General features: G+C 40.2%; 1 protein-coding gene and 1 long non-coding RNA gene across 13 annotated transcripts in view; one reads left to right on the forward strand and one right to left on the reverse strand.

Annotated features, from left to right (window-relative positions):
• Positions 1-16,058, reverse strand: part of BEST3 (bestrophin 3) — a 42,947-nt gene extending 26,889 nt beyond the window's left edge. The window contains exons 1-4 of one of the 12 annotated variants that reach the window (XM_032295402.1): positions 15,639-16,058; positions 14,082-14,248; positions 10,803-10,897; positions 10,118-10,351 (exon numbers count right to left, since the gene is read on the reverse strand). In XM_032295402.1, coding sequence (XP_032151293.1) covers positions 10,118-10,351; positions 10,803-10,897; positions 14,082-14,233 — 481 coding nt within the window. In that variant the 5' untranslated portion in view covers positions 14,234-14,248; positions 15,639-16,058. Of the gene's footprint in view, positions 1-6,019; positions 6,227-10,117; positions 10,352-10,802; positions 14,249-15,404 lie in introns of those variants that run through there. The other 11 variants (XM_032295380.1, XM_032295371.1, XM_032295429.1 and 8 more) reach the window with 11 other exon arrangements.
• Positions 62-22,847, forward strand: LOC116562932. The gene is made up of 3 exons (XR_004274138.1): positions 62-732; positions 10,738-10,745; positions 22,836-22,847. It is a non-coding gene; the product is annotated as an uncharacterized LOC116562932 (long non-coding RNA).
• The last annotated feature ends 1,393 nt before the right edge of the window (positions 22,848-24,240 follow it).

A 24,240-nucleotide genomic window follows, 5' to 3' on the forward strand; every position in this document is an offset into this window, starting at 1 on the left:
TTTTTTGTAGAGATTGGGTTTCACCCTGTTGCCCAGGCTGGTCTTGAACTTCCTGGGCTCAAGTGATCTGCCCGCCTTAGCCTCCCAAAGTGCTGGGATTATAGCAATGTGCCACTGTGCCTGGCCAGTGAAATCTTATTGGATGAAGTTAACAGATAAACTTGATCTGTCTTGGCTTTATGCTTAAAGACTTCCTGTAGCCTATTCTCACATATCCCATATCAATTGTTTAACAGTTATATTCTTGAGACCTATAGTGTAATTTTTTAAAATGATCTCATTTATACATTAGCTGTAATCTCTGTCATTTGACCAAAGAATAACTTTATCTCTGGCTATTTTTTATTCAGAAGTATGGATCAAATTGTGCTAGCACATCCTTCCTTAGCTTCTAAGTAGAAAGCAAATATGCAGAGTGAGGGTTTATTTGGTGCAAACACTAATGCAAGAGATTGAAAGATGAGTAGGGCAAGAAGAGCTGGTGATTTTGTTTTCAGTCCAAATTTATTGCATATTTTGCTAGGTATTGTGAAAGATGAATGATGATCACTGAGACATTAATATATCCTCTAAGAATATATAAGCAGAATAATTTTTGTTATTCCTTGCAGGGTCACACTTATTTATCCAGAGTATAAAAGGAAAATATTTTGGGTTCCCCAAATCACTAAGCTAAAGGGAAAAGTCAAGCCGGGAACTCCTTATGGCAAACCTGCCTCTCACTCTATTCAAGTAATTATTCTGCTCACTGAGATAAATGCGTATCTGATTGCCTCCTTTGGAGAGGCTAATTAGAAACCCAAAAGAATGCAACCATTCATCTTTTAGCTAGCTGTGACCTGGAAGCTCCTTCCCCACTTTGAGTTGTCCTGCTTTTCCAGGCTGAACCAATGTTTATCTTACATACATTGATTGATGTCTCATGTCTTTCTAAAATGTATAAAATCAAACTGTTTTGACCACTTTGGGCACATGTCATCAGGACCACCTGAGGTTGTGTCATGGGTGCACATCCTCAACCTTAGCAAAATAAACTTTCTAAATTAACTGAGACCTGTCTCAGATTTTCGGGGTTCACAAAAGTAACTCTGCCTTTGGAAATCAAAGTTGTTGGTCAACTGAAAGAAAATCTCTAGATTGTTGGTCAAGTCCATTCCAAAAGTATTTGTTATGAAATGCAATGTCACCCTTATCGGGGCTTCAAGCCATTTTACCCAGAGACCAATAGTGTTTTTCAGAATATAATTGTTATTGTCATTGCTGAGGCTGTGCTAATTACAGTTACTAATTTGCTACAGTTTAGCAACATTCTCAGTGTTCTGGTCCTCCCACCACTTGGTCCCCTGCACCTGTCTGTCTCCATGCCATGCTCCCCTCAGGCCCCATCACACCCCTGGTATAGCTATTTTATTCTGCCGTTGCATCTGCCTAAGTTTCTCTTGCGATTGCTTTTCCTTCTGGCTGGCTCAGCTCTGCTCAGCAATTTTCATATTGCTTATCCCCAAAACCCTCCTTCATCTTTCTAATCAGAGTAAAATCTATCTCTCAATATAGATACATGTTTGCACATGTTTGCATTTATTCCCAGTTGAGTTGTGGTTTGATGGAGCAGGATCTGCTACTTTAGGACAAAATTCTATTGCCCTCAAGCCAAAGGATTAATTACATCCATTGACAGACAAAATTCTAGTCATCATGGATTCTGCCTGCTGTATAGTTGGTCTATTTTTCCTTGATTGAAGTTGAGGCAGATGTCTTTTGCCTTTCAAGCAGAGTATTCAAACGAGGCTCTATTAGCAGAGGAACTAAAAGCTCTGCATCTCAAAATTTGAAGGCAGAGTGGATTTGATGCCAGTTTTTTCTGAAAGAGAAAGTTGTGCATTCAGCATGTGAGCCCTTCTTCAAGGGATGACACTTTTTCAGGAGGAGTAAAATGTGCCTGGCTAGTTTTCTCTCTGTATTTTCCAAATGAATGGAATGAAGCCACCAGCTTCAGCTATAGCTGTCCTTTCCATTCAATGGAAGAGGTTTAGAAATCCCTGTTAATTGGGAAAATCAAGGGGGGAGCAGAATGAGATTGAGAAAGGGCTGAAATCACATTGTGACAGCATCATGCAGGGCAGTATGCCAACCAGCTTTTTTGTCCACCATGAATGTAATAAGATATATGTTGTTCATAAAACAGTTATTGGCCCTACCGCATGAGGTGCTTTCTGCTATTTGATTCGATTTGATTCTAGTGTTCTCAATTCCATTTCACCAAAAATGCTGGTTATAAGCCATTAACCTGATTTAAGAATCCCATAATGAGTTACAAACCACAGCTGGAAGAGCCTAAAATAGGATACGGTGTAGTAAAATCAGTTTCTGGGAGTAGCAATAAGGAACAGAGACAGACACTCCTCTACTGATATGAGGAAATCTCTAGTTACCTGTATCTTTGTCCCTAAATTAGTACCCCATTTGGTAATTCACTGCCTTCTCCATAATCACACACAAGAAATAACATACAAAGAAATCAGTGCTTTTAAATCCTCATCTGCAAATTGGCCCAGAATTTTATTTGCCCTGGGTGAAATAGATCTGAGGCAATTTGCGGATGAAATAGGAGGAATTAATTGATGTGTGCTAGTGCAGCTGTTCCTAGACTTTGCTGTACATTAGAATGGTCTGGGGAGTTTTGAAAAATGCTGATGCCCAGGTTGCTCCACATACCTAATGAATCCTAATGTCTGAGAATGGGAGTGAGACATCAGAATTTTTAAAAGATCGCCAGAGATTCCAACATGCAGCAAAGCTGAGGTTGAACAACTGCCCTAGTGCTGATCATTTCAGCATTCTCAGTCTGGGCCAAACATCCTGCGGTGCTTCTAGGGAGCCTATTTAAAAATGTCGATTTCTAGGTCCTAAGCCCTAGAGATTCTGATTCCCCAGGTTGCCTAGGACCCTGCAGTTTAAATAAGCACCCTTGCTAATTCAGTGAATGTGGTGCAACCTTACTTTGAGAAACATTGAGTGGATAGCCCTTGTTTAACTCCTAAAACAGAAATGTGGGGGAACCTTCAAACACTGACCAATCGAGACTGCCTATCCATGCTATTAATTCAAGGAGGGATAGTTCTGCATGCACTTTCTCTCCTGTGCAGAGCAAGTACGCATAGGTGAGTCAAGTTTCACTCACAGGATGACATTCTGTCTGTTCTGGGCTCATCATGTGAGACTACAGGGGTGACTGACTCAGCCTCTAAAAGTTCAGCCAATAGAGGAAAAACTGGCACAGCTATGAATACCACTGTCCCCTTGGCTCTCACTCTTGTAACAAGGCGGTGGAGATTCAGAGGCCGAGGAGCCCCAGAGCCGCGGAATGCATCAAGAAAAACAACAGCCCACCCAGGCCAGAAATGTTATACCAGATTCAATTAATTTTGTGAATGTTTCATAAAATGTTATACAAAAGTCATTTTAGTTTACCTAGTGAGAGAAGAGAAGATCACAGATTAAATGATCTATTTGTGCCAGAAACACAAATGTGGTTCTAACAGTATTAATTCCATGTTAGAGAAAAGCTTGCTTGTTTGAATAATATTATGGTTTTACTTGAGTTTGTAGATTAGTCCCAAGAAACAGCCTCAAAAAAAAAAAAAAAAAGACCTTCAACAGAGATAAAAGAAAATATACTGGCTGGGCGTGGTGGCTCACAACTGTAATCCTAGCACTTTGGGAGGCCAAGGCGGGGGTCACTTGAGGCCAGGAGTTTGAGACCAGCCTGGCTAACATAGTGAAACTGTCTAAACTAAATATACAAAATATTAGCCAGGTGTGGTGGCGTGCGCCTGTAATCCCAGATACATGGGAGGCTGAGGCAGGAGAGTCACTTGAACTGGAGAGGTGGAGGTTGCAGAGAGCCAAGACTGTAACACTGCACTCCAGCCTGGGCAACAGAGCAACATTCTGTCTCAAAAAAAAAAAAAAGAAGGAAAGAAAATACACTGACCAACAGCCCTGGAATGGGCTGACCATGGGAATGGGCTGACCATCCTGTAAGAATAGGCTGATGGCGCCTGCAAAAGGTCATAAAATGTTCACCAAGAAAGCAATGATTAACTGCCCACTTGAATGAAACTGCTCACATTTAACAAGACTGTTTTGATCTTCATTTCTCTTAATTTCCCTTCAAAACCCCTGACCTAGAGGCAGAATTCTGAAAGGTGGCCTTTGAACCCGAGTTCACTGCCTTTCCCGGGTTGTTGACTTCTCGAATAAAGCTAACTTTCCTTTCACCAAAGCTCTTGAGTTGTTTGGCTTTTAAGCCCTAAGTGGCCCAAACCTGAGTTCCATTTACAGGGCTAGCCACATAGCCAGAGCATCTCAAGTTAGAACTTTTATCTCAACATTCATTGACAACTGGTGGCTTGCTTGGCTATATTAATGTCTGTTAACCAGAAGTATCACTAAAAATTCCAGTGGAGTCTCATCAGGCTCCCTCTAGTCATGGAAGATAGTTAAGAAACTTTACATTAAGATTCCAGGGCAGGCCAGGTGTGGTGGCTCATACCAAAAATCCCAGCCCTTTGGGAGGCCATGATGGGAGGGTCACTTCAGGCCAGGAGTTCAAGACCAGCCTGAGCAATATAATGAGACTGTATCCAAAAATAAATAAAGAATAAGAGAATAAAAATAAATAAATAAATAAATTGGCAGGCACAGTGGTACACATCTGTAGTCCTAGTTACTCAAAAGACTGAGGCAGGGTGATGGCTTGAGCCCAGAAGTCTAAGGTTACAGTAAGCTATGACCATGCTACTGCACTCCAGCTTGGGCAACTGAGTGAGAACCTGTCTCTAAAAAAATGTAAAAAAGAAAAGACTCCAAGGCTTTAAGAAAATTAAAGGATATTTTTTTCCTCAGAGTTTACTGTCTTATAACTACTCTTATGAACTCCTAAATACAGACAGAAACTATTTATGTTAGAGAATTGCAATGCAGAGATGTTAAGTTTAACTGTAAACATATTTGTGCTTGTTTATGACAATGATTAATGTAAGATAAGATTTGTAGTAACTTTCATTGATCCTTGAGGATGGGGACCATATTTATTCTTGCTTATAAGGGTAATTCCCGGTACCTGGCACAGTGCCTGTCATATATTTTTGCATGAGCAAAAATGTAATAGATTTAGCATCAGCTTGGTCATGTTTCTTTAAGAGGACCTTATATAATTTCCTATTACCTATCATTGTGCTTCTGGTAAGTAGTTTTGAAGATAACTACTTTTCTTTCCTAATGCCTACAAAACACTAGATGTTTTGATTGAGTATGAGACCATACTATAAGCACGCAACTAAGGTCATCACTTGAATCAGCCAAGATCTGGAATTGTGCATCTGACTTGACTTGGAATCAGTGACATCTCCCAGGGCAAGTGATTGGAATGACTAGAATTTTCCAGAACAGATTTGTAGCCAATAGGCAAAAGTAACAGAGACTGTTGCAGTTTCTCTGATAAATAACTCACAGACCAGTTCAGGGACTTTTCAGCATAATAGACATTATTATATCTATTATATAAAAAACACAGCTCCTCCACCTCCAGCCAAGGAATTGCCAGATGCTTTGGAAGGAGGTGCTGTCCCTCTAGCTTACTGCCTTCTGGCCAGCACTGAATCTATGCAGGCAAAAACCCTCGCAGAAGAAAGAGAAGTTGGAGGGAAGCAATTGCCTCAAAGCCAGGGAGTTGATTCTCAGAGTGCAAGCCAGGGATCCCTAGCCTCAGAGTCTGTACACACACTGATTCCTGAAGCCCATGCCAGGCCTACTGAGTCAGAATCTCTGGGGGTGGTATCGTGGGATCCAAATTTTTAGCAATATTGATTTTAACGATATCTAATGCACCTTGAAGTTTGAGGACATGTACTTTTTCCTTACAGGTGATTTTATGTAGAGGGTTCAACTGACAAGAATGTCCTTCATGCCCTTACCATTGTCCCCACCCTGTTGGGGCCCCCAGTGCTTTACTTACCAGTCCTCTCTGCCCTCAGGCAGGAGCAGGTGCCCTGGCTTTGGACTCAGGGGATCTGCCAAACATTTTCCGCTGTCCCTGAACTTCCTGTTCTTCCCAGAAACCTTGGCATAGGCAAAGGACAGTCAGGGAATGGCACAGGCATATGCCCAGTTGGAATAACTTGGAAGCAGACCCCATGTGCAGACTCTGAGTCAGCCCTCTCTACTGGGGAAAGGAGCAGGAAGTGCAGTGAGTCAGCGCTGCCAGTGACAGAGGGTGCCGGCCTGGGGCAGCCAGGAAGACAGGCCTCTGAAGCGTCTCTCCTGGCTTAGAGGATAGTGGCTTGGAGCCTTTGCCCTGCTGCCTAACACACAAACCCTATATTTCTGTGGGCACAAGCTCTACCTACCACTCCTTTTCTGCCTTTTGAGAAAACTCTTAGGAATTAATGAGAGCAAATGGGACCTTTTCACTGAGATAATCAGTGATTGTGTCATAGGACTCTTGGAAAGGCTTTCACCTCATCATAGCTCCTCCATCAGTTCTCTTCTCCCTTCATCCACTTCAAACCAACCAACCAAAAAGTTTAAGAACAAAGCTTGTTATGTCCAAGCAGGTTGAATTCAATCCCCTATATAGCAGCCTCCCACCAGACTGCTTCGTCAAAGCTCTTCTTTGTAATTCGGGAACCTCAAGCTGAAGCCTCGAATCTACCCTTTCCTAATTGATGCTGATTTGCTATCAGTAATGAGTTGGCGGTTGCCAAAGCCCTTTGTCCCAGGAGTGAGAAAAAGGGTTTAAAAAATAAGCATCCCAGAAAAGACGCAGTACTTCTCAAAGCTTGGGATATTAAAAAAACCAGCACAAGAGCATGTTTCACTGCAGATTCCTAGGCATTACATCCAAAGGTTTCTGTTAGGTTCTATAATAATTCAGTGGGCCTGAAGTGGGTGGGACACAGGAACATACATTTTAAATAAGTAAACTCAATTTATTCAAGATGTAGAGGGCCTGTGGTTCTGTGGATCATACCTAGAGACATTAGTTTAAATGTACATCCAGGAGTGAAGGACTCATTTTGAGATTCCCTTGGAATGGTAGACATATTGGTGGTGGAAGAGATAGAAGTATTCCAGTATTTCACACGCCTCCGAAAGGGAAAAGTCTGAATGCGAGTACATGGCAGACATCTGTACAGGTTTGAGAGGGAGTGGGCCTGGGTGTTCTGAAAAATACGTCCAAAGGAAATGAAATCACATCATTTTCTTATTGGCCTCCCTTTATCTACTCACACCTCAGACCTGAGCGCAGCTCAGTCCTCTGAGCTCATGTCTGACCAGAGGCCCCAGAGGCCTCTCCATTGCCAGCCAACCTGGCTTCTTCCCGGCATGCTTTTAATGTGAAGGTGACTCTAAGAAGATGAGATTTGCTTTGAGGATTGGACCTGGCATCTCATTCCTGTCAGAATGCACTCTCTTCATTTCAAGGATACGTCAGAACTAGAGAAATATCACCTCTGTTCATCCAAGTAAACTTTAGCTCATCAACTTGGAATGGGTCATACGTTTCTTGTTTGTTTTTAGGTCTTTCTTAGAGGTGGTAATTCTTAATATAGTTGATCCTGGTGACATTAAGATAATTAGGTTGTCTAGTAGTACTTTTTAACTAGGTCATTCTGAAACAGTATTCTACTTTCATATTTGGAGGTAGGGTAGCAATTAATTTTTTTAAAGTTTCTACCGATTTTACATTATCATATATCTGTGCATTTGCCAGGTCTTCAGACCCTCCCCCTGAATCCTTAGCCAACTCCCGGAACCCATTACTTTCTTACATCTCACTCGGTATCTCCAACAGTATCATCTACACCCCTTCTTCCTTATTCCCACCTTGACATTCACAACCTCTTGATCAAAGTAGATCAAAAAGACCTGGGATACTATATTAATAACAAATCTTCTAAAGTGGCTAGAGTGCTATGTTATGCTGTTGTTCGAGATATAATTTCATTACAATGGCAAGAAATCATGCAGCACTTACACTTACTGTGTGCCAGGAATGTTCCAAACACTTTGTAAATACTAACTTGTTTAATACTTATAACAAGCCTATGGATATATGAGGTAGGTGCTATTGTAAGTTACTATAAGTCTATTTTATGGATGAGGAAACTGAGGAATAGAATGGTTAACTAACTCAGACAAGGTCATATAGCTAGTAAGTTGTGCAGTCAGGCTTCAAACCCTTACTCTGTGTTCTTAATCATTGTGAAAGTTGGTAATAGAATCGGGTCATTCCTGTCATACCTAACTAAAACAGAGTCAAGAAGCCAGCAGGAAAAAGCAGTCGAGACACCATGTAATTCTCTGCAGGCCTGGCTGCTGAAACTGTCTGCTATAACCTGAAACCAGTTTTATAGTTGCTGAAATGATCTGGTGCAACTTGAAGACAATTGTACCCACCTCCATCACTCGCCAATCAAAACTTGCCAGCACCTCAGAAACTTATTAGTGCCAATGAACTTCTTCAAATAGCAATAGGCAACATTTCTCTCTTTTTAGAAAACCTCCAACCTTCTCTTTGTATTTTGGACATACTGAATACCATCTGGTCTGCGTGTATGCCTCAAACTGGAATTCTTTCTTCTCAAATAAAACGTGAAATATAGACATTCATCTCTACATTTTTATTTTGACTTTAGTAGTCACTATCTATATTACCCATTTAAGAAGGCAAAACAAAAACAAAAACGAAAGCCAACAAAAACTCCAAAACAAAATATATCATCCGAAAATATCTATTTTCCAGGACATTTCAGAAAAGGAGACTAAATACTGCAAACTAATATGAGACTGGACTCAATGTAAAGGCAGAATCACCTCATGGTTCTTATCCATATGTGCCAAGAATGATCTCATTTAATCCTCACCCTATTGAAGGCTGATTTAGTAGCTTCTTTGCTAAATATTTACATGCCAAAGGGAATCATCCTTTAACTATTGGCATCTACTTTGAGACTCGGGAGACAAGAGGTCCACACTGAAACAGCTTTTGACTGTTAACTCTGTGTCTGCCTAGATGAAAACGGACATTGCTGGTTCCTACCAGAATCGATTAGAAAGTATTAACTTAGGAGTTTGGAGCCTAAATTTTAATTCTGGCTTTTCCACTGATCACCTGTGTAATTCAGGGCAGGTTGTAACCTTTCTGAATCTATTTTCTACCTTTTTCATGTTTTCTTGAGGTCCAAATGAAATAGCTGTAAAAGAAACTATAAAGTGCTGGAAAACTGTAAATTAATATGACAGATTTTTTGGTATTTTGTATTATTATTATTTTTGGGGGGACCGATGAGGACCTTGTGGTCCAGGCTGGAGTGCAATTGTTGCTCACTGCAACCTTCACCTCCTAGGTTCAAGCAATTCTCCTGCCTCAGCCTCGCCAGTAGCTGGAATTATAGGCATGCCACCATGCCCAGCTAATTATTGTATTTTTAGTAGAGACGGGATTTTACCATGTTGGCCAGACTGGTCTCGAACTCCTGACCTCAGATGATCTACCTTCTTGGGCCTCCCAAAATACTGGGATTACAGGTGTGAGCCCCCGTGCCCAGCCAGATTGTTTAAATAAATATATTAGTTATTATGTGTACTTTAAGGCAATGTGACTACTTGCCACTTTCCCTCCCTGACCTCTGAAGTAAACTTGAGGGCAGGAATCATGTCTTATTCATCTTTGCCTCTTAGCTGGAGTGCAGTGGTGCAATCTTGGGTTACTGCAACCTCTGCCTCAGCCTCCCGGGTTCAAGTGATTCTCGTCCCTCAGCCACTCCGGTAGCTGGGATTATAGGGACATGCCACCACACCTGGCTAATTTTTTCTAATTTTAGTAGAGATGGGGTTTCGCCATGTTGGCCAGGTTGGTGTCAAACTCCTGACCTCAGGTGGTTCACCCGCCTCGACCTTCCAGAGTACTGGGATTACAGGTGCGAGCCACCGTGTCCGACCAATAAACGTTTCTTGAGTGAATAAACAAACATAAGGGATTTTCAAAGGAATTCTGGAGGTTCTATCTCAGCTGAGAAGCGCCCATGGAAGCAAAAGCCATTCGTAGTACCTGCTTCAACCACGTGGTCCATTGTGGGAAACCTTTTGTACACAGCAGTGCTCACCGAGCGGAAGATGAGCAGGGAGGTGAGATTGACATAGCGCATCAGCGTCCTTCTCAGCAGGCGCCCGTGCTCGTCCCTTCCGTGAACACTGCTGGAGATGAGGAACATCAGCCTGTCTGGCCAGGGCAGATTCACAAACTGGTTCCACCATCGGTTCACTACCAGAGTAACATAAAACCCTGCAGAATAATAGGAAATTATAAAGCAGTTTCTTACAGCAGACACTGATGCTTTTAGCCGAATTTTAGCCTTTTTAGACGTTGGGGGTCAAAAATATGTTATTATCCATATCTTCTGATTTTGCGTTCTAGGAAAAAAATGTCATTTGTGCCTGACAATGCCTAAGCACCCTGTTAAGTGTGTATTAGATCTCAAATATTGACTGCAAAATGGAGAGTTAGTGAAGAGAAAGCTTAAATGTCCAATAGCAGATTATGTCCTCAAACTTGTTTGGTGTTAATTTAGCAAAAGCAGCCCTGAAGGCAAACCTTATGGATGATTCTGGTTCTATTGCAAGCAGCAGCTTTTCAGGCATGCCTCTCAGCTTGGAAACACTCCCATGCAGAGTCATCGGTGTCATCCTAATGGAGACAGCTATGTGGCTGCAATCTGCGTGTGACCTATACTTACCAAGCACAAAGGTTACTGGAATTTGTTCAGCATATCTGTCACAGTAAATTGATAATTTTTCAAAGTAACGTTTTTGGGCTCCTGTAAGTAACAATCTGGAGCAAAAATAAAATGCACAGCCCTTTATGATATTATACTTCTGCACCTGCTTTGCAAGTGACATCAAGTGCAAACGATTAAGCACAAATAATCTGTTTTATTTTTGAAGGAGCAATAATTTTTATTTTCTTAAGCTGACGTGTCTCAAAAGCTTTTAAATTGCTTAATGTTTGAAGTGCTAACATCTTGTAAATGTGATTGGCCATTAAATAGTGGGATTCATTAATCATTATTTTATTTTAAAAACTTTATATTTTAAAAGTTTTATATAATTGATTCATTGGACTTAGAGCAAGGTAAGTTACAAAATAGTTCATTTTTGAATTATTCATCAGGAATACCTTTAAAAGAGTGTATTATTATGAATTAACGGTATTAAGTAATTATTAAATAATAACCCTCAATTTGACACCTTGATCTTCCTCCTGAATGTGCTACTTAGCACATTCTTGATTATCATGTGTTATGCTTCAAGGGATACTATACCTCATTTTAAAGCCCAGAATTGTTCGAAGTCTAAAACAAATTTAACAGTGAAAAATGAAAACTTTCATTATTAAATTTAGTCACTCTCTCAAAATTTGTATTATAGATCTAACCCAACCTGCCCCCAAAGCCCATTTTCTGGTATCATTAAACATAAGTGCATTTAATGAGAACATTATTGATTATAGAGAAGAGATTCAGAGTCTGAAGAAATGTTTTATGGCAAACTAATAATAATGACAAAAATATAGGAAGGAAAGCCAAACAGATGAATTCAAATAAATTGATGAGTGTAACTGTTTCAAAGGAAGAAGGAACCCAAGGAAAGGTCCATTATAACAAGCACCAAAGGCTCATTTGGGTCCATAGAACTTTCATAAAGGAAGCAAAGGGATAATGAGATAACAGTAAGCAACCAATTGGATTGCAGATAAAGAGCTGTTGGGAGCTGGTCCTGACAAAGAAGGTATGTGGGGTACAGGGTGAGCTTGGAGTTCCTGCCTCAGCTTTGGAAGAGGTATTAGAATTACTGAAGTCAGGGAAAGCTGACAGGAGAGGTACCAGGTTATTGTAGAGGTCTATCAGGGTAATGCTGATGACAAACTACGGCCAGAATGGTTTCTGATGTTCAAATAGAAATGGTCAAAGAGCCTTTAAATGTGGAAAGCATGGACTTTTTTCAAGATCAGACAAAGCCAGATTTTAATCCCAGGTCTGACACAAATTTGGATTTTGAGAATATTTTTAAATGTCTCTGAGTCTCAGTTTTCTCATCTGTAAGTAGGGGTAGAAAATCTATATGGGGTATTACAAAGATTAAATAACATAATGTGTGTGTATGTGTGTGTGTGTGTGTGTGTGTGTGTGTGTGTGTGTAAAACCACTTAACAAATTGTCTCATACTTAGTTAATAATGAAATGGTTGGTATAAATAATTGGGCAAAGAAAACATCTTTGGCTAATAGACGTAGAAATTTTAATAGCTAGAAAGTATTTCAAAAATTATTTTGTCAAATTCCTCCAAAAATAGAAATGTAATCAAATTAATGAATCTGGTTCCTCCTTATAATTTTTGTTAAGAATAATTATTTACTTATAATAGAGCTAATAAAGACAGAGAATAAAACTACGTCTGTATTTATCTACAGATACGTTTGACTTCCTTGAGAAACTCATCCTATAGCCCTTGGTATACCTTTGATTAGGATATAAAGATCTATTTTAATAAGGTGTTACAATTGAACTTTAGAAAATTAAGGATGACTTGAACTGATAATTTTTGAAATAAATGTAAGCACTCTTTGCTTTAGAAGAAATATATGCATAAAATTTTGGGGGGTATAAGTATGATATTGGAACAAAAGTTGAGGCCCAAAGGAGCATTTCTAGCTACATTGCAACTGTGCTAAGGGCTATTCTATTCTATTTTTAGCAGCAATAGCTGCAATACATTTGCATGAGTAAAAATGAACTAATGAGATAATTATCATGAAACACCATTGTATCTTCCATCATTTCATATTCTGAAGGCTTAGGTGATACATACCTAAATTGCCAAAATAATATCATATTATATGATATGTCTGAAAAATTATGAGAGGTTTTTAATAAGATTTTCCCTCTAAAAATATTTTGTCAAAATATATACCAATGTGTACAATTGCTCAGAAGGGTTGTTTTGATGCACAGAAAAATAGCTCTACCTATTTTATTTTAATAATTGTCAGTCAACTCAATTAGTATCCTTTTTTACCAAAGGAGATCCTATGGCTACAAGGAAGAATGTGAGAGCAATACAACACAATTTTGTTTATCTATATGCAGAAGAAAAATAACAAACTTACGTATGTAGAAAAAGGAAATACAGTCTCAAAAACCTTTAGTTTTCCTGTTTTAAGTTTTAGCGTCCTCCAGAGAATAAATTTATGCATTAAATTTTAATTAAAAAAGCTTTAAAAGCTCATAAAGCTCTCCTTTTATCATACCAATAGAATTTTATTAACACTATAATTTTTCATCATTAAACTATTTCTTGGACTTGATATTGCTCACATTTCCTGCCAATTTGACAGGCATATGTTGTGATGTTATAAAGAATAAGCACCTCTTTTCCTGAACATAACATGCCCTCAACTCAGAAGATATAAAGAAAATAAATTAGTCTACAGGAATTTCCTTTAGTTGAGGTACTGTTAAGGGTGGCAGGCATCATCCTGGGTAAGATATTTTCATTCCAGGCAAAAGGAAGGAAAGCTTTCACCTGAAATACACCAATCATGACCATGTTCATTATATAAGTACTGGCTATAAGTTGTCAAATCACAAACTATGAATGACAAGTGGATAGAAGCACCAATAATTATTTGCCTGTGGACTCTGCCCATTCAAAAATCTTTATGTAGTAAGGATCTAAGGAGAATCCTTCCATTTTATGCCTATTGCAACAGTCTTGAAGCACAGCTGGGGCTGGCATGAAGGCTACCTGAATCTTACAGTAAGAGTCTATTTTACATCCTAACAATGGTTAACTGTGGATTAAAATCTGTCCTGAAGGGAAGAAGACAAAAGAGAGGCTCATGAAAAAAAGAAGTTGTATAATGCAGAGTCAGTGGCAATAAAAGGGTTCAGATTTTTGACACTGTATTTTTATACAATATTTGATTGCCATTTAAGAAGACATGCAAAGAAAAGTACCTGTACACCAAACTTATTGCTGTGTAAAGAACAGCAAAGACAATAAATTCCCTGTACAGTAGTTTGTAGATGCTGCCTCTCCACTTGAAGAGTAACCTATGAAATCCAAAAAAAGTTGCATTTGCTACTTTACTGGAGTAAGTGACAGTCATCTTGGATATTTTTTTCTAGAAGAGCAAGAAGACAAAACACAAGTAAAAAGCAATGTTTAAAATAGGGCATAAATCTGTATGTCTGTATATCAAGGAAACTCAAGTCAGCAACTAGTCAGCCATATCTTTTTTTTGTCTTTCTTAGTTTCTGTAATTTGAAACTTTCAGATAACTGTTATCTCAGTGCTAGATCATTTAGCAGAAAGCAGGAAGAAAGGAGTTTCTGGAAAGAGTAATATTAGACATCTTAAACTTGCCTTAACTGTTAAATGTTATTTTTAGATTATATAGCCATTGGTCAATATATATTTGAATGAACAAATGAGACAAACAAGGCCCTCGTGGGAATTTAATTGATGGGCACTTTTGATGGGTTTGGTTGCATGTAGGTGTCTTGCTACTGGAGGTCCGATTGTTAGCACTCATTGCATTTCAAAAGGTAGCCAAAAAGTTGGGTCATAGTCATAAATAAGAATAGTGCACTTTCCCCATGAAAAGTTGTACAGAAATGCTCAGGGATGGTTCACATTCTATTTGGAGCTGAACAAAATAAGGTCATTATTTATGACTCTTTCTACTTGAGTCCATTTCATGAATGTGGTTAGGATGAGCACTGGGCCCCAAAGCCTTGTTTTCAATGAGTTCTTTGGAATTACACCACTTTCCACCAAGACATTAAATATTCACGGTTTGAAACAGACAGCACAAAGCTAATCTTTGAAAATCCTGCTCAATTTCTGGCTAAGATAGAACATATGCAAATAAAATGAGATTTATTTAAAATCTTACTTTTCTCAAAAGGATCTATGTGGAGAGTCTTATAGAGCTACTTACACTGAAATTACGAAGATTTTAGGTAGAATTGTACTAAATACAAAAAATAAATTCTACAGCAGATTTCTTTTGGGAAGTAACCTACACCACATATTTTATCACAAGAAAATTTTCTGTCTTTACTCATTGCTGGAAAAACAATTCAACTCTGATTTGCCCATTTTCCCTAAGGAAATGGAACTCTGGAGCTGCATTTACAGCATTTTCTAAAATCACAAACTTAGCTTTCAATATTACTGATTTTAATAAAGAAGCCAGGGCCTTTTGGCATAAGTAAGTGGCATTACGAAAGGATGGGATTCATGCCACAAAACCGGTTTTATTTTTCCATCTTTACCTTGTCTATTTGTCTAGTGTGAATACAGCCAAAATTGGGAGAGGAGCGTAATAAATTAAGCCCATTTCATAGTTTGTTCTCGTGGACTCCAGTAGTTTTAAATAACAGTCCTTGAATACCTTTCTCTTCTTTCATTTAGTAGTTCACTCTTCTTTTTAAGATCTGCCAGGAAAATGAAAATCACAGCAAGTAGAGGTCAGAATTAAAATGCATAGGTTTACTCTGGGCACTAACCTATTTATTTGGTTTGGAGTCTCCACCAGGAAAGATAATCTTCAAATTTCGGGCTCCCCCTGAAGAGGCGCCTTCAGGCTGGTGCTGCGCTCCCGGTGTCACCCTTTGCCCATCCACAGTCAGATTTTCTTTCTGTTCTCTGGCCACTGAGAGGACCCAGAGTGTGACAAGTACAGGGGTTAAGTGTTTTTCCACTTGTGGAGGCCTGTTTATGCCAATTTACCCACTGATGACAGTTACAGCCAGGAACAAACAGAAGTGACAGCTGCTGATGCTGCTTTTTTCTAAGCTATAATTATAACTCCACCTGCCACCCCCAGTACCTCTTTGAATGAGAAGTTGGCAGTGACATGAGGGATGTTGTCTGTTAGATTCATTTTGACTCCACCCTGGGATCAAGGAAGAAAGGTCCATTTGACCCTAAAGAGTTCAAAAAGAGGCCCCATTAGCCAAAAACAAAACAAAACAAAACAAAACAAAAAAACACAACAATAAAAAAACTTTCTGTGCTTTAAATGAAGATTACATTCTTAAAGCTGGGTGGGATGTGGTGGCTCACACCTGTAATTCTAGCACTTTGGGAAGTCGAGGCAGGCGGCTCATCTGAAGTCAGGAGTTCAAGACCAGCCTGGCCAATATGGTGAAACCCCATCTCTACTAAAAATACAAAAATTAGGTGGGCCTGGTGGTGGGCTTCTGTAATCCCAGCTACTCAGGAGGTTGGGGCTGGAGAATCACTGGGACCCAGGAGGTAGAGGCTGCAGTGAGCCGAGATCACCCCATTGCACTCTAACCTGGGCACCAGAGCAAGACTCTGGCTCATAAAAAAACAAAAAAATATTTTATGAAGCCATAAACTGGGGCAGACAAGAATATAAACAGGATTTTTGCCCACTTGAGAGGTATTGAAAATGTTCTTCAATTCAAAGCACAAATTATGCATTAGTGTGTGTATGTTAGAAGAGCATATAGAGAATCATGATATGTTGATGGCTTAGTATAGTGGGAAATAACACATGGATTCATCATATATATATATATACGTATATATATGCACATATTTTTTTTTAGATGGAGTCTTGCTCTGTCACCCAGGCTGGAGTGCTGTGGCACGATCTCAACTCGCTGCAACCTCGCTTCTGGGGTTCAAGTGATTTTCCTGCCTCAGCCTCCCAAGTAGATGGGATTACAGGTGCACACCACACAACTGGCTAATTTTTTATATTTTTGGTATAAATGGGGTTTTACCATGTTGGCCAGGCTGGTCTTGAACTCCTGACCTCAAGTAATCCACCTGCCTTGGCCTTCCAAACTGCTGGGGTTACAGGCGTGAGCCACTGCACCCAGCCAGATTCATCACATTAGTTATTCTTTGATGGTTAGTTAGGAAATTTTAAAAATTATTCAATGTTTTCTCTTAGTTTGATTATGCCTACATATTTTCTTTCTTAAAAGAGAGAATTTGCCAGCATTCTTTAAGTAATAAATAATTTCTTGGGACTTTTCAAACTTTCTAAAGTAACTTATGCACCCCTGAAACTTAACTTAAAGAAAATGTATTTTTGTGGAGAAAGATATAGAAAAAAATGCTTATTCTAAAATTGAGGTTACGTAAAATTAACCTTTTTCTAAAGTATTCCGTTTTATATGCATTTGGCTGGATTCTTTATCAAATTCTACGTACCTTAGAGCAAAGCTAGGGTTGTAGGTGTCTTCTTAATTTCTTGCCCCACCCCTGCTCATAGTTCCAATATGGAGCCCTGTGAATAATGAATATTCAGTATGTATTTGCTGTTTGATTATCCCTTACCTTCACTATTATAATTCTGTTGTTATTTAAGGGAATTTGTGAACATTTAAAAAGCATATATACAATGTTGTACATCTTTTGTGTTGTCATGAAAGTGGTCTGATAGATCTGATATTATATTTATTTATTTATCTTTAAAATTTATTTGTTTATTTATTTTTTCCCCCATTTATTTTATTGCATTTTAGGTTTTGGTGTACATGTGAAGAACATGCGAAATTGTTGCACAGGTACACACGTGGCAGTGTGATTTGCTGCCTTCCTCCCCATCACCTACATCTGGCATTTCTCCCTTTGCTATCTCTCCCCAGCTCCCCACCCCCCACCGTCCCTCCCCTATTTCCCCCCAACTGACCCCAGTGTGTAGTGCTCCCCTCCCTGTGTCCATGTGTTCTCATTGTTTAACACCCGCCTATGAGTGAGAACATGCGGTGTTTGATCTTCTGCTCTTCTGTCAGTTTGCTGAGAATGATGGTTTCCAGGTTCATCCATGTCCCTACAAAGGACCCAAACTCATCGTTTTTGATGGCTGCATAATATTCCATGGTGTATATGTGCCACATTTTCCTTGTCCAGTCTATCGTCGATGGGCATTTGGGTTGGTTCCAGGTCTTTGCTATTGTAAACAGTGCTGCAATGAACATTCGTGTGCACGTGTCCTTATAGTGGAACGATTTGTAATAATCCTTTGGATATATACCCAGTAATGGGATTGCTGGCTCAAATGGAATTTCTATTTCTAGGTCCTTGAGGAATCGCCACACTGTCTTCCACGATGGTTGAACTAATTTACACTCCCACCAACAGTGTAAAAGTGTTTCTATTTCTCCATATCCTCTCCAGCATCTGTTGTCTCCAGATTTTTTAATGATCACCATTCTATCTGGCGTGAGATGGTATCTCAATGTTGTTTTGATTTGCATTTCTCTGATGACCAGTGATGATGAGCATTTTTTCATATGTTTGTTGGCCTGATGTATGTCTTCTTTTGCAAAGTGTCTGTTCATATCCTTTGCCCACTTTTGAATGGGCTTGTTAGTTTTTTTCTTGTAAGTCTGTTTTAGTTCTTTGTAAATTCTGGATATCAGCCCTTTGTCAGATGGGTAAACTGCAAAAATTTTTTCCCATTCTGCTGGTTGCCGATTCACTCTAATAACTGTTTCTTTTGCTGTGCAGAAGCTGTGGTGTTTGATTAGGTCCCATTTTGTTGTCAATGCTTTTGGTGTTTTGGTCATGAAGTCCTTGCCTACACCTATGTCCTGAATGGTTTTGCCTAGATTTTCTTCTAGGGTTTTTATGGTGTTAGGTCTTATGTTTAAGTCTTTAATCCATCTGGAGTTAATTTTAGTGTAAGGTGTCAGGAAGGAATCCAGTTTCTGCTTTCTGCACATGGCTAGCCAGCTTTCCCAACACCATTTATTGAACAGGGAATCCTTTCCCCATTGCTTGTTTTTGTCTGGTTTGTCAAAGATCAGATGGTTGTAGATATGTTGTGTTGCCTCCGAGACCTCTGTTCTGTTCCATTGGTCTATATCTCTGTTTTGGTACCAGTACCATGCTGTTTTGATTACTGTAGCCCTGTAGTATAGTTTGAAGTCCGGTAGTGTGATGCCTCCCACTTTGTTCTTTTTGCTTAGAATTGACTTGGCTATGCGGGCTCTCTTTTGGTTCCATATGAAGTTTAAGGTGATTTTTTCCAGTTCTGTGAAGAAGGTCATTGGTAGCTTGATGGGGATAGCATTGAATGTGTAAATTACTTTGGGCAGTATGGCCATTTTCACGATGTTGATTCTTCCTAACCATGAACATGGAATGTTTCTCCATCTGTTTGTGTCCTCTCTTATTTCGTTGAGCAGTGGCTTGTAGTTCTCCTTGAAGAGGTCCTTTACATTCCTTGTTAGTTGTATTCCTAGGAATTTTATTCTCCTTGTGGCAATTGTGAATGGAAGTTTGTTCTTGATTTGGCTCTCTTTAAGTCTGTTATTGGTGTATAGGAATGCATGTGATTTTTGCACATTGATTTTGTATGCTGAGACTTTGCTGAACTTGCTTATCAGTTGGGGCTGAGATGATGGGGTCTTCTAGATATACAATCATGTCATCTGCAAATAGAGACAATTTGACTTCCTCCTTTCCTATTTGAATGCCCTTTATTTCTTTTTCTTGCCTGATTGCTCTGGCTAGAACTTCTAATACTATATTGAATAGCAGTGGTGAGAGAGGGCATCCTTGTCTGGTGTCACATTTCAAGGGGAATCCTTCTAGTTTTTGCCCATTCAGTATGATATTGGCTGTTGGTTTGTCATAAATAGCTTTTATTATTTTGAGATACGTTCCATCGATACCTAGCTTATTGAGTGTTTTTAACATAAAGGGCTGTTGAATTTGGTCAAAGGCCTTCTCTGCATCAATTGAGATAATCATGTGGTTTTTGTCTTTGGTTCTGTTTATGTGGTGAATTACGTTTATAGACTTGCGTATGCTGAACCAGCCTTGCATCCCCGGGATGAAGCCTACTTGATCATGGTGGATAAGCTTTTTGATGTGCTCTTGCAGTCGGCTTGTCAGTATTTTATTGAAGATTTTTGCATCTATGTTCATCATGGATATTGGCCTGAAGTTTTCTTTTCTTGTTGAGTCTCTGCCGGGTTTTGGAATCAGGATGATGTTGGTCTCATAGAATGATTTGGGAAGAATTACCTCTTTTTGTATTGTTTGGAATAGTTTCAGAAGGAATGGTACCAGCTCCTCTTTGTATGTCTGGTAGAATTCTGCTGTAAACCCGTCTGGACCTGGGCTTTTTTTGGGTGGTAAGCTCTTAATTGCTGCCTCAACTTCAGACCTTGTTATGGGTCTGTTCAGGGTTTCAGCTTCTTCCTGGTTTAGGCTTGGGAGGAGGCAAGTGTCCAGGAATTTATCCATTTCTTCCAGGTTTATTAGTTTATGTGCATAGAGTTGTTTGTAATAATCTCTGATGATGGTTTGAATTTCTGTGGAATCTGTGGTGATATCCCCTTTGTCTTTTTTTATTGCATCAATTTGCTTATTCTCTCTTTTCTTTTTTATTAATCTGGCTAGTGGTCTGTCTATTTTGTTGATCTTTTCAAAAAACCAGCTCCTGGATTTACTGATTTTTTGAAGGGTTTTTTTGTGTCTCTATCTCCTTCAGTTCTGCTCTGATCTTAGCTATTTCTTGTCTTCTGCTAGACTTTGAGGTTTTTTGATCTTGCTCCTCTAGCTCTTTCAGTTTTGACGATAGGGTGTCAATTTTAGATCTCTCCTTGCTTCTCATGTGGGCACTTATTGCTATATATTTTCCTCTAGAGACTGCTTTAAATGTGTCCCAGAGATTCTGGTATGTTGTGTCTTCATTCTTGTTGGTTTCAAAGAACATCTTTATTTCTGTCTTCATTTCATTGTTTATCCAGTCAACATTCAAGAGCAAGTTGTTCAGTTTCCATGAAGCTGTGCGGTTCTGGGTTAGTTTTTGAATTCTGAGTTCTAACTTGATTGCACTGTGGTCTGAGACTGTTTGTTATGATTTCCATTCTTTTGCATTTGCTGAGGAGTGATTTACTCCCAATTATGTGGTCAATTTTAGAGTAGGTGTGATGTGGTGCTGAGAAGAATGTATATTCTGTGGATTTGGGGTGGAGAGTTCTGTAAATGTCTATTAGGTTTGCTTGGTCCAGGTCTGAGTTCAAGTCCTGGATATCCTTGTTAATTTTCTGTCTGGTTGATCTGTCTAATATTGACAATGGGGTGTTAAAGTCTCCCACTATTATTGTGTGGGAGTCTAAATCTCTTTGTAAGTCATTAAGAACTTGCCTTATGTATCTGGGTGCTCCTGTATTGGGTGCGTATATATTTAGGATCGTTAGCTCTTCTTGTTGCATTGATCCTTTTACCATTATGTAATGTCCTTCTTTGTCTCTTTTGATCTTTGTTGCTTTAAAGTCTAATTGATCAGAGATGAGAATTGCAACTCCTGCTTTTTTTTGCTCTCCATTTGCTTGGTAAATCTTCCTCCATCCCTTTATTTTGAGCCTTTGTGTATCCTTGCATGTGAGATAGGTTTCCTGGATACAGCACACTGATGGGTTTTGTCTTTTTATCCAATTTGCCAGTCTGTGTCTTTTGATTGGGGCATTTAGTCCATTTACATTTAGGGTTAATATTGTTATGTGCGAATTTGATACTGCCATTTTGGTGCTAGCTGGGTATTTTGCCCTTTAGTTGAGCTGGTACTTGTTGTTCCTTTATATGTGTAGAGCCTCTTTCAGGAGCTCTTGTAGAGCTGGCCTGGTGGTGACGAAATCTCTGAGTACTTGCATGTTCCCAAAGGATTTTATTTTTCCTTCACTTATGAAGCTTAGTTTGGCTGGATAGGAGATTCTGGGTTGAAAGTTCTTTTCTTTAAGGATGTTGAATATTGGCCCCCACTCTTTTCTGGCTTGCAGGATTTCTGCTGAGAGATCTGCTGTGAGTCTGATGGGTTTCCCTTTGTGGGTAACCCGACCTTTCTCTCTGGCTGCCCTTAGTATTTTCTCCTTCATTTCAACCCTGGTGAATCTGACGATTATGTGCCTTGGGGTTGCTCTTCTTGACGAATATCTTTGTGGTGTTCTTTGTATTTCCTGGACTTGAATGTTTGCCTGCCTTGCTAGGTTGGGGAAGTTTTCCTGGATAATATCCTGAAGAGTGTTTTCCAGCTTGGATTCATTCTTTTCGTCGCATTCAGGTACGCCTATCAAACGTAGATTAGGTCTCTTCACATAGTCCCACATTTCTTGGAGATTTTGTTCATTCCTTTTTACCCTTTTTTCTCCAGTCTTGCCTTCCCGTTTTATTTCGTTGAGTTGGTCTTCAACCTCTGATATCCTTTCTTCTGCTTGGTCAATTCGGCTGTTGATACTTGCGCATGCTTCGCGAAGTTCTCGTGTTGCGTTTTTCAGCTCCATCAATTCACTTATATTCCTTTCTATTTTGTCCATTCTCGTTAGCATTTCATCAAATCTTTTTTCAAGGTTCTTAGTTTCTTTGCATTTGGTTAGAACATGTTCTTTAAGTTCACAGAAGTTTCTTACTACCCACCTTCTGAAGTCTGATTCTGTCATTTCATCACACTCGTTCTCCGTCCAACCTTGTTCCCTTGCTGGTGAGGAGTTGTGATCCCTTGTAGGAGGAGAGGTGTTCTGGTTTCGGGTGTTTTCATCCTTTTTGCGCTGGTTTCTTCCCATCTTTAAGGATTTATCCACCTGTCGACTTTGTAGTTGCTGGCTTTCAGATTGGGTCTCAAATCTTTCAGATTGACGTTCTGTTTGTTGATGATGAGGTTATTTCAGTTTCTTGGTTTTCCTTCTGACAGTCTGGCCCCTCTGCTGTAGGTCTGCTGAGGTTCACTCCAGGCCCTGCTTCTCTGGGGTTCACCTGCAGCAGCTGCTGAACAGTAAGGGTTGTTTCCAGTTTTCTTCTTCTGCTATCTTTGTCCCAGAAGGATACCCGCCTAGTGTCAATCTGATCTCTCCTTTATGAGGTGGCTCTTTGGATATATAGGGGTCAGGGAGCTGCTTGAGGAGACGGTCTCTTCTTTATAGGAGCTCAAATGGTGAGCTGTGAGCTCTGTTGTTCATTCAGAGCTGCTGGGCTGGTATGTTTAGGTCTGCTGCAGCAGAACTCATAAACTGCTTTTTGTTCCCAGGTTCTCTGTCCCAGGGATTTAGGGCTTTATGAGTTTCGGTTATGCTGCTGCCTTCTCTCTTTTTTTTTTTTTTTCCTTCAGAGCTGCCCTGCCCAGCAAGGAGGCAGCCTAGTCACTGTCTGCCTGTAGAGGCTTTGTTGAGCTCCTGTGGGCTCCGCCCAGCTGCCGAGTGAACTTCCCTGCAGTCCTGTTTATATGGGTGTAGTTAGAGCTGCCTCGGCGATGGTGGCCCTCCTCTATCGAGGCGGAGTCTCTCTGTACCTGGCGGGTTGCCTTGGCAACGGCGGGCTGCCTCAGCATTGGTTGACTACCTCTGTAGTGGCGGGCTGCCTCGGTAATGGCGTAATGGTGGACGCCCCTCCCCCACAGAGCTGGACTGTCCAGGGTTCAGCTGCACTTGCTGTGAAACTCTCAATCCAGAGTTTCTGATTGCTGTTCTTTTGTGGGGGTGGGACCAGCCGAGCCTGATCGCCTGGCTCCCTGCCTCAGAGCCTTTTTTAAGTTGGTGTTCCAGTCGCCTGTTGAAGAGGCACTGGGGTCTGTTTGTTTTCCCCTGCGGCCACTCACTGCGCTGGCTTAAACAGTGGCACTGAGGTTTGTGGCACTTTTTTTTTTTTGCCCTGGAATCTACTGTCCTGGTTCCCTGCTCAGTTCCCTTTTTAAAGAGATGAATGGGCGACTTCCCGTGGCTCCAATCACCAGCCAAAAGGGCCCCCGGACCGGTGTATTTTGTACGGAGAACCGCTGCTCCCGGGCACTGACAAAGCAGCCGCGCAGGGCAAAGCAGCGGCGCCGCCGGCACAGCCACGCTGGCCGAAACAGCCGTGCTGGTGACCTGTGGAGCTCCTCCGCCTGGGAATTTCCTAGTCTGTGGGCAATAAAAATCCAGCGTCCACTCACCCTCTGCGCTTTCACTGGGAGCTGCAATCCCGAGCTGTTCCTAAATGGCCATCTTGGATCCTCCTCCTCTGATGTTATATTTATAAAAGTTTGCAAGACAAATCAATGTTACCAAATTGGAGCAAATCTAAACCCAAATGCTGATGAAATAGAAACATTGGAGGTATTTTGTAAAATCCTCACTCTTGCAT

The sequence above is a fragment of the Sapajus apella genome, unplaced genomic scaffold (genome assembly GCF_009761245.1).
Source record: "Sapajus apella isolate SASKATOON/1434 unplaced genomic scaffold, GSC_monkey_1.0 scaffold2, whole genome shotgun sequence".
Taxonomy (NCBI): domain Eukaryota; kingdom Metazoa; phylum Chordata; class Mammalia; order Primates; family Cebidae; genus Sapajus; species Sapajus apella.